Here is a 14,017-nt window from a genome sequence, read left to right as displayed (position 1 = left end):
AATAGACCAAGTGGGGAGAAATTGTTTCCTATGGCAAGTGGGTCGGGAACCAGAGGTCATAGATTAAAAATAATTGGTGAAAGCACGAAATTAGCAGAATTTTTTCCACACAAAGGGTTGCTGAGATCTGGAATGGGCTACTTGAAAGTGTGGTGGAATCAGATGCCAAAGGAACTTTCAACAGGCAATTGGACATGTACTTGAGGAGAACTAACTTCCAGGGTTAGAGAGAAAATGCTCGGGTGTGGTGCTAAATTGGACAGTTCTTTCCAAGAGCCGGCACAGGTATGAGGGGCTGAATGGCCTCCTATTGTGCTGTAATATTCTGGGATCTGCAGCTTCTCCGAGGGTTATGACCGATCACAGCTGCAGTTCGGAAAATTGCTCCATTGGTTACAGCGACTAGTTTCATTCCGCACCAAATCGAACGCTTCTGATATCCAAAGTTTGCCTTCATAATTGTCAACACATTATACTTATCGTGTCAAGAGCACTTTCTCCCTTCCACATGTGTTACGTGCCTCTCACAGTGCAAATTGACTGCATCAATCAAGAGTTCCAAACATTGCACCCCATTCTCTAACTTTTTCTGTGCTGGGAACTCAAATCCATTTGACGTAAATCTAAGTAACTGCCATTCAATTGAGCTGCCAGTGAAGAATAAGAGTAAACCCATTTGATTTTTGTGAGCCCTTGAATTACACAATGGTTGTAGAATGTTAATAGGACGTTAAGTGACTCATCTCAATGCAGATGTACAGGATCAAAAGATCCTTTCTTTCCTACCTACAAATAGTTGGCTGTTGAGCTGTAAGTGGATGTGTCCGTCATCTGGGGCCACTTGAGTCTTGCTTGGCAGGTGATCCACTTGAAGCGATGCCTCTTTGATATTTCGCTCTGCCCTGACATAATGCCACTGATTGTTGTTCAAGTGTGTGGACGACTTCACAATAACCTCGGATGGTCCATTACCCACATCGAATGAGAACAGCACTTCCATTGGGGCTGCAAAATCACACACAGTGACATTAGTCTCTGAACATAATTGCCCAGAAATCCCGGCCTTCCTGGGTCGATACGGATTGTCTACGGACCCGGGAAGGCATTGGAAAAGCCGGTTTTCATCGCACAATGCACATGTGCTGAAAACCGGCTTTTCCGAGCTTGACAGATCCTCCACATTTCGGGAGCGAGGACATTTGCTTGGACAAGATTGCCGTATTTATCCATTTCTTGCCCAGCAAATGTCCTCAAAACTTTTGCACCTGATAAAAGCAGGCACCTAGACTAATTTTTACAGGTGTAAGAGTCTTAAAATACACTTAAAACTTAAAAGAAATTTTAAAATACACATTTTATTTTTAAAACCCTGCCCACTACGTTAAATTTATTTCAAACCATAATTAAAAAACATTTTAAAAACTCGGAATTTTTTTTTCTCTAAGCTGTTTATTAACTTTTATTTCAATTAATTTTAATTACGTGAAGTCTGTTTTTTATTTTTTAAATTGGTGTTATTGTGTTTGTTTTGTTTTCTCATTAATAGCAATGAGAACTGGTAGATACGGAGTTCTCATTGCTATTAATGAGAATGCTGTGGAATACTGTACCTGATTGGCTGAGCAGTCACACGTGACTGCACCTTCTGCGTGGGAACCTGGATGACGGGAGCGCGCTTCACAGCGCGGGAAGAGAAGGCCTCCCCACCGGAATTCGGGGAGCCCCCGGGACCACCAGTTAATTTCGTAAAAATTCTCCGGTCGGAGGCAATTGCCCGCAGGAAGCCTCCGACCGCAATTTCAGGGCCAATGTCCCACTTAGGCGAAGTACACTTTACTATTACAAGGAAAGAATTTGCAACTGATAACTGTCGAAGACCCTGAGCGTGTGGATGTCAGGGTGAGGATCGGATCAGGCTTGGCTGTGGCACCCAGCCATGATCAAATTGCCACACTGCCTTAGCTCACACGTAAACAAGTTGAAATTTGGGCACGGAACCAGAGGGTACCTTTGGAACCACGTGCCAAACAAGTAGCCGAGACACTCAGAAAAAACAGGTATCGTCTAATGAAAGCGCACAAGAGCAGCAGTGGCAAGATTGTTCGTAGCACTGCTTCTCCCCAGGGAAGGACTGGCCTCCATTTGGTGCCTCTCACAAAGTATACAACACAGTCTTGGACACACGGGCACTGATCTGTGTACTGCAGTTTGTGATATGGAAGAAAGAAAGACTTGCATTTATATAGCGCCTTTCACAACCACCGGACATCTCAAAGCACTCTACAGCCAATGAAGTACTTTGGAGTGTAGTCACTGATGTAATGTGGGAAACGCGGCAGCCAATTTGCGTACAGCAAGCTCCCACAAACAACAATGTGATAATGACCCAGATAATTTGTTTTTTTGTTATGTTAATTGAGTGATAAATATTCGCCAGGACACTGGGGAGAACCCCTCCCACCTGCTCTTCTTTGAAATAATGCCATGGGATGTTTTACATCCAATTGAGAGAGCAGACAGGGGCTTCGTAGCACTCATAATACCACCGTAGCACTCAGTCCTGGAGTTTCTGGACAGGTCCTATGGGGGTGGATCTGTTCCCCCCACAACCCCATCCCACCCCCACCCCACCTGGAAGCCAACATCCCTGACCCTGTCTGAAATGCGGGACAGGTGCAACGTTCCGAATTCGGAACTCCGAAAACTGGAGTTGTCCAAAAACCGGACATTTTGCGCATCGCAGATGGAGTCGTCCAGAATCCGGAAGTATTGTCCAAAAAACGGACATTTTTGAGGCAGCCAAGGTGGTGATATTGGACAGCAAGGGACGAGGAAGCTGGTAAAATGCGCAGTGCCGGGAATCGGTGGGCGGCGAGGTCCAGAATGCATCAAAAAACGAAACCCGGCACGGATTCGGCCCCGACGATTCCAGATTTCAGACTATTGATTTTCTTGTCTGAAATCGGGCAAAAGCCAAAAACCGGCTCAGATTCAGTCCCAAGGATTCTGCATTTCAGACGTTGTCCCTGTAGTGGGTTTAATTTAAACATAGTGGTTGGTCATTTACACCGTACTGATACAATCGGGCCTGCGGAGTTGAGGAGAGGCTGGCACTACTTCTATTGGCCTTGTCGACCAGTCTGTAATCTGTGGAGCTGAACCAGGACTCATGAATTTTAAATTTTAAAAATTCTTCTACCTGCCACAGCCCAAGTAAAATGTCAGGGAGTGTCCTTTATCGGCGGGGTTGGGGTGGTGGCGGGAGGGGCGGTGCTGTTATGGGCCCATTCTCAAGGGTGTCTGAATTTCCAATGTGGCAAATAAGAGGCAGAACAACAGTGGAGTGCCAAAGATTCAAGTTCCCCTCTTCCCCCCTCCCCACTGTCAGTGTGCCAGTGAACAACCCTCCCAGGCCCTGAACCTTTACTGAAATTGGCAAATTACTAGATGGCTGGGTGCAAGGCTCTTGCACTTGGCACAAGTCTAGGCACCACACCTCACCAATGCGGCAGAGGGATGTAGATATAGGAACAGGAATTGGCCATTCAGCCTCTCAAGCCTATTCCGCCATTCACAGCTGGTGAATATATCTTAACTCCATGAACTTAATTGCATCACAAAAATCTAGCCATCTCAATTGACTGTAATGTAGCCAAGTTTGCTGATGATACAAAGATGGGTGGGAAAGCAAATTGTGAGGACACGAAACATCTGCAAAGGGATATAGACAGGCTAAGTGAGTGAGCAAACATTTGGCAGATGGAGTATAATGTGCGAATGTGTGAGGTTATCCATTTTGGCAGGAAAAATAAAAAAGCTAATTATTATTTAAATAGAGAGAAACTATAAAATGCTGCAGTACTGTGGGATCTGGGGTCCTTGTGCATGAAACGCAAAAAGTTAGTATGCAGGTACAGCAAGTAATCAGGAAGGCAAATGGAATGTTGGCCTTTATTGCAAGGGGGATGGAGTATAAAAGCAGAGAAGTCCTGCTACAAATGTACAGGGTATTGGTGAGGCCACACCTGGAGTACTGCATACAGTTTTGGTCACCTTATTTAAGAAGGGATATACTTGCATTGGAGGCAGTTCAGAGAAGGTTCACCAGGTTTCCACTACCCTTTGCGTGAAAAGTGCTACCTGATATCAGTCCTGAGCGACCTAGCTCTAGTTTTAAGGCTATGCCCCCTTGTTGTGGACTGTTCCCACCAGAGAAAATAGTTTCTCTCTATCTACCCCATCAGTTCCTTTAATGATCTTAAACACCTCAATTAGATCACCCCTTAATCTTCGATACTCTTGGGAATAAATACAAGCCAAGTCTCAACCAACACATACAGGGTGTGACGCTGTATCAGTATGATGGAAATCTGTCTCGATTATGATTCAATTAAGTAAAGACAACTATGTTACACCACTGATGTCAAAGACCATTTCATCATCATCATCATAGGCAGTTCCTCAAAATCGAGGAAGACATGCTTCCACTCAAAAAGTGAGTTCTCAGGTGACTGTACAGTCCAATACGGGAATTACAGTCGCTGTTGTAGGTGGGACAGACAGTGGTTGAAAGAAAGGGTGGGTGGGTCTGGTTTGCCACATGCTCCTTCCGCTGCCTGCGTTTGTTTTCTGCATGCTCTCGACGACGAGACTCGAGGTGCTCAGCGTCCTCCCGGATGCTCTTCCTCCACTTAGGGCGGTCTTTGGCCAGGGACTCCCAGGTGTCGGTGGAGATGTTGCACTTTATCAGGGAGGCTTTGAGGTTGTCCTTTAAACGTTACCTTTGCCCACCTGGGGATCGCCTGCCGTGTCGGCGTTCCAAGTAGAGCGCTTGCTTTGGGAGTCTTGTGTCGGGCATGCAGACAATATGGCCTGCCCAACGGAGCTGGTCGAGTGTGGTCAGTGCCTCGATGCTGGGGATGTTGGCCTGATCGAAGGTGTATGGTGACTATCAGCTCTGGTGACAATTACTATGATAAGATTCTTTCCTGCATTTGTTTTTTTTATGGTGGGAGAGGATAGATGTAACAAGGTGAAAGTTTGAACAGCGTGCTCCTGTGCATTTTCATTACCAATTGATTGACTTTGACATGAATCAAAATACTCCTACTTCATTTTAATGAACCACTAATGTTGCAAATGATGGGGATTTATTTTTACCCCAACGTAGGAAAATAACAAAGATCTTTCCCTATGGGAGGCTTATTAGAATCTCCAGTAACAGATCTCCTAGCAACGCCACTGTCGACCAATGGTTTGAAAACTGTCCTGTACGGGGGATCCTGTAAATATTTAGGCAGATCTTGCTGGAGCCTTGCATCTGTGTGCCATTTGTTGGACTTTTTCCTGCACATTTTAGCTCAAAATTTCTTTGCGCGTAACTTGCTGGAAGTGTGAGCTGATAATGGCACGGGGAGGTCAGCGGGGCATCTTAGACCTTGGTGAATGACGCGACCAACAGCATATCTCCTTAATCGATGGGATTAAAGGATTTTAGAAAGAAACAGAGGAATGATGGAGAAATAAATACGGTGAATTAAAGTCAAATCAGATGCAGAAAGAGGAATAAAGAGAGGGAAAGAAAGATTGGATTGAGCGAGAGAGAGAGAGAGAAAAGGGACAAAAAGCAAAAGTAAAAACGCTTTAAAAAAAAATTAAACATTTATAATTTTTTAAATCTCCAAGAAGAATTTACTACCTGCAGGAATGAGAGCAAACAGTTTCAATTGTTCCCATTCTGGGTCAGAGTGGTTGATTGGCATAGCGGCACCAATTATCCCTTCATTAAAAGGGTACTTATGCTCTTAATTACCAGCCCTAACTTTCTGCCGAGAGTTTAATGGCCAATTCATGTGAAAATGCAGCGAGTTCTTAAAATGAACGAGGAGGCTGGGGTGAGATGGTGTTTGTGCGAAGCGGCGTAAATCAGCCAGCAGATTTACAACTCACAGCGTATCTCTTAATCCCCTGAACTTGCCGGTGTATTGATGATGGCTTGCATCGTTGACTGGCTATTGTATGATATAGGAAGCGACACAATGCAAGATTTCTCTCTTTCTCTCACGAAGAAACCTCTAGCTATCGTTAACACTAGTCATCTAAGGGCAAATGTACACCCCCATTACATGTTGTGATAGTGTAGGGTAGAAATTGTACATGTATAGTCCCTGTCTTTCATTTAAATGGATGGAAAATTCAGTGCTAAAAATTTATTTGGAGGGCTCCTAAGGCACTAATATCACCCGGATGCTAAATTTAGCGTCGGGAGATTTTTAGCGCTGGGCCCAGCAAAATTCAGTTTCAGCGCCCTGAGAGTGGAGCGGGGCACTAAAGGAAGTGTTCCACACTTCTCTTAGCGTGCCAGGCCGGATGTGCAGCTGAAGATCCCTCGCTAAAGATCCATCTTCTTAGCACCCGAAGAGATGCCTCCCTGCAAAAAAAATTCACAAAACTGGAACAAGTTTGGAAAACTGCAAATGTAACGCCCCTATTTAAAAAAGGAGGCAGACAAAAAGCCGGAAACTATAAACCAGTTAGCCTAACATCTGTTGTTGGGAAAATGTTGGAGTCCAATATTAAAGAAGCAGTCGCAGAACTTTTGGATCAACAAAATTCGGTCAGGTAGAGTCAGCATGAAGGATAAGTCATGTTTGACAAATTTGCTGGAGTTCTTTGAGGATGTAACAAACAGGGTGGATAAAGGGCAACCAGTGGATGTGGTGTATTTGGATTTCCAGAAGGCATTTGACAAGGTGCCACATAAAAGGTTACAGCACAAGATAAAAGGTCACGGGGTTGGGGGAGATATATTAGCATGGATAGAGGATTGGCTAACTAACAGAAAACAGAGAGTCGGAATAAATGGTTCATTCTCTGGTTGGCAACCAGTAACTAGAGGGGTGCCACAGGGATCAGTGCTGGGACCCCAACTATTTACAATCTACATTAACGACTTGGAAGAAGGGACTGAGCGTAACGTAGCCAAGTTTGCTGATGATACAAAGATGGGAGGAAAAGCAATGTGTGAGGAGGACACAAAAAGTCTGCAAAAGGACATAGACAGGCTAAGTGAGAGGGCAAAAATTTGGCAGATGCAGTATAATGTTGGAAAGTGTGAGGTCATGCACTTTGGCACAAAAAGATCAAAGAGCAAGTTATTGTTTAAATGGAGAAAGATTGCAAAGCACCACAATACAGTGGGACCTGGGGGTACTTGTGCATGAAACACAAAAGGATGGTATGCAGATACAGCAAGTGATCAGAAAGACCAATGGTATCTTGGCCTTTATCACAAAAAGGATGGAGCATAAAAGCAGGGAAGTCTTGCTACAGCTATATAAGGTATTGATGAGGCCACACCTGGAATACTGCATGCAGTTTTGGTTTCCATATTTAAGGAAGGCAGTTCAGAGAAGGTTCACTAGGTTGATACCAGAGATGAGGGGGGTGACTTATGAGGGAAGGTTGAGTAGGTTGGGCCTCTACTCATTGGAATTCAGAAGAATGAGAGGTGATCTTATCGAAATGTATAACATTATGAGGGGGCTTAACAAGGTGGATGCAGAGAGGATGTTTCCACTGATGGGGGGAGAGTAAAACTAGAGGGCATGATCTTAGAATAAGGGGCCGCCCATTTAAAACTTGTAAATCTGTGGTATTTGCTGCCTCAGAGAGCTGTGGAAGCTGGGACATTGAATAAATTTAAGACAGAAATAGACAGTTTATTAAATGATAAGGGGATAAGGGGTTATGGGGAATGGCAGGGAAGTGGAGCTGTGTCCATGATCATAGAAACATAGAAACATAGAAAATAGGTGCAGGAGTAGGCCATTCGGCCCTTCTAGCCTGCACCGCCATTCAATGAGTTCATGGCTGAACATTCAACTTCAGTACCCCATTCCTGCTTTCTGGCCATACCCCTTGATCCCCCGAGTAGTAAGGACCTCATCTAACTCCTTTTTGAATATATTTAGTGAATTGGCCTCAACAACTTTCTGTGGTAGAGAATTCCACAGGTTCACCACTCTCTGGGTAAAGAAGTTCCTCTGCATCTCGGTCCTAAATGGCTTACCCCTTATCCTTAGACTGTGACCTCTGGTTCTGGACTTCCCCAACATTGGGAACATTCTTCCTGCATCTAACATGTCTGAACCCATCCGGATTTTAAATGTTTCTATGAGGTCCCCTCTCATTCTTCTGAACTCCAGTGACTACAAGCCCAGTTGATCCAGTCTTTCTTGATAGGTCAGTCCCGCCATCCCGGGAATCAGTCTGGTGAATCTTATTGAATGACGGAGCAGGCTTGAGGGGCTGTATGGCCTACTCCTGCTCCTATTTCTTAAGTTCTTATTTAAAAAATTTTCACTCTACATTTCACGCTAAATAAAGTAATCGCAAAAAAAAAAATCCAAAAATCCACCACACTTACCTGATGGAGTCATGCCTCCCCTTAGCGTCCTGGGACAGCTCTGCATGCCAGGCATTCTCAGGTGCGGTCACCGTGGGTCGCTAACGGTGGCAAACAAACCAAAGTTTGCTTCCGTGTCGCTGCCGGGGTTGTTGCAAACCGGCGCAATGCTCCCGGGCGATACTCCTCCGTGCCGTCGGTTACTGGACACTGAGGTTGTCCAGCAGCATTACAGTCGACGTTCACTGGCGCCAGCACTTTAGCGCGCCTTGTGGGAGGTGATATGCAACCAAATTTTTCGCCCAATGTCTGGCAGTGTACAATCTCCCCACATTCACTCCCATTCTTGACTTTGGGTGATATTGGATCAGCCTCCCGATTTCCATTTCTGTTGAAGTCATTGGAAATAAAAATCGGAGATGTATAACAAGCGGTTGATCTAACATCACCCATTTTACACTATCGCCCATGTCAAGATGACCACCGGCATGTGTTGGGAGCACAGCTCTCCTCTTTAATGCACTGACGTGAGACTCTTACCCTTACTCTTTTAATGGAGGCTTTAAATCATTCATTTAAACACGTTTTGGCAACACCAACAAAATAGCTGAGAAAGGAATGAAATACGAAGGCATCGAGCATTCAAACATGCTGTGATGAGAATAACCTAACTGTTATATATGTGGGCTTGTACTTACTCTGTACAGCCACCTGAGGGTTCATTCCCCGGAGTCCCAAGGGATCCCATAATCCCTTGGGAGCACAGGTATTTAAGGAGGCTTCACAGGTTGGAGAGGCACTCTGGAGACCTGCAATAAAAGACTAAGGTCACACTTTACTTTGAGTTCACAGTGTTCAGTCTGATTCTGTCTCCATACACAACAACCTGCGACGAGATACAGATAGCGAACCCAAAGATGCAGAGAACAGCGGGCATCCTGGAGAAATTTTCGGAGGGAGATGATTGTGAAACTTTTGTGGAGCGACTCGACCAATACTTCGTGGCCAATGAGCTAGATGGGGAAGAGAGCGCTGCCAAATGTAGAGCGATCCTCCTTACCGTCTGTGGGGCACCAACGTATGGCCTCATGAAGAATCTGCTCACTCCAGCGAAACCCATGGAGAAATCGTACGACGATTTGTGCACACTGGTACGAGAGCTTTTGAACCCGAAGGAAAGCATTCTGATGGCAAGGTACCAGTTCTACACCTACAAAATGTCTGAAGGCCAGAAAGTGGCGAGTTATGTCGCCAAGCTGAGACGCCTTACAGGACATTGCGAATTTGAAGGACATTTGGAGCACATGCTCAGAGACTTTTTCGTACTTGGCATTGGCCACGAAACCATACTTCGCAAACTTTTGACTGTAGAGACCCTAACCTTGAGTAAGGCCATAGTGATAGGCCATGTGTTCATTGTCATCAGTGACAATACTAAACAAATCTCTCAGCACACAAGTGCTGCTACAAGTACTGTGAACAAAGTGATGTTGTTTTCGAACCGTAACATACAGGGCAGGTCACACATATCTGCAGCTACACGTCCGCAGATGTCTGAGAGTTCACCATCAAAGGTGATGAATGCAAGGCCATTAACACCTTGTTGGCGCTGCGGGAGTGATCATCGTTTCCATTCATGCTGATTCAAAGGATACATTTGCAAGAGCTGTGGAACACTTGCCTCCAACGAGTGTGCAGGCAAGCTGCTAAGCCTGTTAAACCTGCAAACCACCATGTTGCCAAGGTGGACAGATCCATGGAGGATCACTACGAACCAGAGCCTCAGATAGAGGAGGCAGAGGTACATGGGGTGCACACATTCACCACGAATTGTCCCCCGATAATGCTGAATGTTGAACTAAATGGACTCCCAGTGTCAATGGAGCTGGACACAGGCGTGAGCCAGTCCATCATGGGCAAAAAGACTTTTGAAAGGTTGTGGTGCAACAAGGCCTCAAGGCCAGTCTTAACTCCAGTTCGCACGAGACTAAGAACTTACACGAAAGAACTGATTCCTGTAATCGGCAGCGCTACCATAAAGGTCTCGTACGATGGAGTGGTACCGGGCGATGGACCCACGCTGCTCGGCAGGAGCTGGCTGGGAAAGATACACTGGAACTGGTTCGATGTCCGAGCGCTATCACCCGCTACGACACTTCGTGTGCTCGGGTCTTAAACAAATTTCCTTCGCTGTTCGAACCAGGCATCGGGAAATTCCAAGGAGCAAAAGTGCAGATCCACCAAATTCCGCGGCCCATCCATCACAAGGCGAGAGCAGTACCGTACATGATGAGAGAAAGGGTAGAGATCGAGCTAGACCGGCTGCAATGAGAGGGCATCATTTCACCGATCGAGTTCAGCGAGTGGGCCAGTCCTATTGTCCCAGTCCTCAAGGGAGACGGCACCGTCAGAATCTGTGGCGATTACAAAGTAACTATCAATCGTTTCTCCCCGCAGGACCAATACCCACTACCAAAAGCCGACGACCTCTTTGCAACACTGGCCGGAGGAAAGACGTTTACAAAGCTGGATCAGACTTCAGCCTACATGAACTAGGAACTGGAGGAATCATCGAAGGCCCTCAACTACACGAACACGCACAAAGGTCTTTTTGTTTATAACAGATGCCCGTTTGGAATCCGATCAGTGGTGGCGATATTCCAGCTAATGATTTCGGGAAACTACAACCGGTTGCTTATGCATCCAGGAGACTTTCTAAGGCCAAGAGAGCCTACAGCATGATTGAAAAAGAAGCGTTGGCATGTGTCTAGGGGGTAAAGAAAATGCTTCAATGCCTGTTGGGCTAAAATCGGAATTGGAAACTGACCATAAGCCACTTATATCCCTGTTTTCCGAGAGTAAAGGGATAAATACCAACGCATCGACCCACATCCAGAGATGGGCGCTCACGTTGTCCACATACAACTACGCCATCCGCCACAGGCTAGAAAACTGTGGCGTTGCTCTCAGTAGGCTGCCATTGCCCACCAAGGGGGTGGAAATGGCACAGCCCGCAGATCTAGCCATGGTTATGGAAGCATTTGAGAGTGAGCAATCACCCGGCCGATCAAAACCTGGACAAGCCAGGACCCCTTATTATCTCTAGTCAAAAGCTGTGTGCTTCACGGGAGCTGGTCCAGTGTCCCAGTGGAAATGCAGGAAGAGATAAAGTCATTCCAGCGGCGCAAAAATGAAATGTCTATACAGGCAGACTGCCTTCTGTGGGGCAATCGAGTAGTGGTCCCCAAGAAGGGCAGAGACACTTTCAGCAATGACCTCCACAGTATCCACCCAGGCATCGTAATGATGAAAGCAATAGCCAGATCCCACGTGTGGTGGCCCGGTATCGATATGGACTTAGAGTCCTGCGTTCACAGATGTAATACATGTTTGCAGTTAAGCAATGTACCCAGGGAGGCGCCGCTCAGTTTAAGGCGCCGCTCAGTTTATGGTCTTGGCCCTCCAAACCGTGGTCTAGGGTACACGTCGACTATGCAGGCCCGTTCTTGGGTAAAATGTTCCTTGTGGTTGTAGACGCATACTCCAAGTGGATTGAATGTGAGATAATGTCGGCTAGCACGTCCGCTGCTACCACTGAAAGCCTGCGGGCCATGTTTGCCACACATGGCTTGCCCGATGTCCTGGTGAGCGACAACGGGCCATATTTTACCAGTGCTGAGTTCAAAGAATTCATGACCTGCAACGGGATCAAACATGTCACATCTGCCCCATTTACACCAGCGTCCAATGGTCAGGCAGAGAGAGCAGTGCAAACCATCAAGCAAGGCTTGAAGAGGGTAACTGAAGGCTCACTGCAGACTCGCCTATCCCGAGTCCTGTTTTGCTACTGCACGAGACCCCACTCACTCACTGGGATTCCACCTGCTGAACTGTTCAAGAAAAGAGCACTTTAGACAAAGCTCCCATTAGTTCACCCTGATCTATATGAGCAGGTAGAGAGAAGGTGGCTTCAACAAAGTGCATACCATGATAACGCAAATGTGTCATGCGAGATTGAAGTCAATGATCCTGTATTTGTACAAAATTATGGACAAGGTCCCAAGTGGCTTCCGGGCACTGTTGTGGCCAAAGAGGGGAGCAGGGTGTTTCGGGTCAAACTTTCAAATGGACTCATTCACTGGAAACACTTGGACCAAATCAAACTCAGATTCACGGAATACCCTGAGCAACCCACCTTGGACCCTACCTTTTTTGATCCCCCAACACACACACCAGTGGCAACCGACACCACGGTTGACCACGAAGCAGAACCCATCATCCACAGCAGCCCTGCAGGGCTCAACACACCAGGCAGCCCAGCAAGGCCAGCTGCACAGCAGCCCAGCAACGGCCCAACAAATAGTTCAACAACACCAGCTTTCACAGCGAGACGATCAACCAGGACAAGAGCCCCAGATGGACTCACATTGTAAATAGTTACACTATTGAGTTTGGTGGGGAATGTTGTTAATATATGTGGACTTGTATTTACTCTGTACAGCCACCAGAGGGCTCATTTCCCGGAGTCCCAAGGAATCCCATAATCCCTTGGGAGCACAGGTCTTTAAGGAGGCTTCACAGGTTGGAGAGGCACTCTGGAGACCTGCAATAAAAGACTAAGGTCACACTTTACTTTGAGCCCACAGTGTTCAGTCTGACTCTTTCTCCATACACAACACTAACTTCAATGGCAATGATCTTATACGGGACGAGCACTTGACAAACTCTGAAGCCTGCCCCAGCTCAGTGTTGGCCATTGGCCTTAAGAGAAGACAGAACATCCTGGCAATACACACAAGTTCCCTCAGCAGCTCAAAAGATCATGCAAGGCTTTCGGGAGGTGTGGGGAGTGTCTGTACTGTGATGTAAAAGGCGTCACAGTTGTGTGGGACAGGCTGGATGGGCCAGAGGGCCTTTTCCTGTGTCATTGTTGGTATGTTTTAATGCGGCTGTTTGTCTCATGAGCCCCTACCTGAGATGTTAGCCGACCTCTCCAGATGCTGACTGACCTGTGCCGAATATTTCCAGCGCTTTCTGGTTATAACTCAGATTTTAACCCAGCATTATTCACCTGTCGGATGATACTTACAGTTCAGCTCCATCCTTATGAAGTCCTTGATTCCGAGATTCTCCAGGAACACCCCCGAGGAAGCCGTCGTTTTGAAGAAAAATGAAATGTCCGCACTGAGCTCACCGTGGAACGTGGGGAAATGGAGATACGAGGACTCGGTGTTAAACGATGCTGCGTTCCAGTAATTATCTGAATAAAAAGTTATTCGTCTGTCAGAGAGGACTCCGTACAATTCATTTACAAGTACAATATAGTTCAATCCATATTTATATTGTCACTTAACCATAGTAAGAGAGTAAGGTGCTCTCCAACTCTAGGGGCTGGATTCCCGGTTGCCTGACATCTCAGTTGGCGGCCAGAGTGGGCGTTAATGGGAGCGTAAGAGGTTACCGACCTGGAGCACAGCTTTTAGTGCCCCGCACGAAGATTCATTAACGGCTCACCGGGGGCGCAAACTATTAGCGCCTGGTTGCTGATGATCAGTGCGAGCCTTGGTGCAACGCCCACGCTTGTGCCCCGGTCGGTAAATTCGGTGCGTG

At 46.4% G+C, this 14,017-nt stretch overlaps 1 protein-coding gene across 1 annotated transcript in view; it reads right to left on the bottom strand.

Annotated features, from left to right (window-relative positions):
• LOC139253699 (contactin-associated protein-like 5) overlaps positions 1–14,017 on the bottom strand; it is a 1,150,822-nt gene that overhangs the window by 296,401 nt on the left and 840,404 nt on the right. Inside the window, exons 16-17 of the mRNA XM_070873518.1 lie at positions 13,497–13,667; positions 787–1,005 (exon numbers count right to left, since the gene is read on the bottom strand). Of these exons, the coding sequence (XP_070729619.1) occupies positions 787–1,005; positions 13,497–13,667 (390 nt within the window). The remainder of the gene's footprint in view (positions 1–786; positions 1,006–13,496; positions 13,668–14,017) is intronic.

This window comes from Pristiophorus japonicus, chromosome 3, assembly GCF_044704955.1.
Source record: "Pristiophorus japonicus isolate sPriJap1 chromosome 3, sPriJap1.hap1, whole genome shotgun sequence".
Classification (NCBI taxonomy): Eukaryota; Metazoa; Chordata; class Chondrichthyes; family Pristiophoridae; genus Pristiophorus; species Pristiophorus japonicus.
The sequence above is the reverse complement of the archived record's forward strand: the minus strand, read 5'-3'. Positions and strand labels throughout refer to the sequence as shown.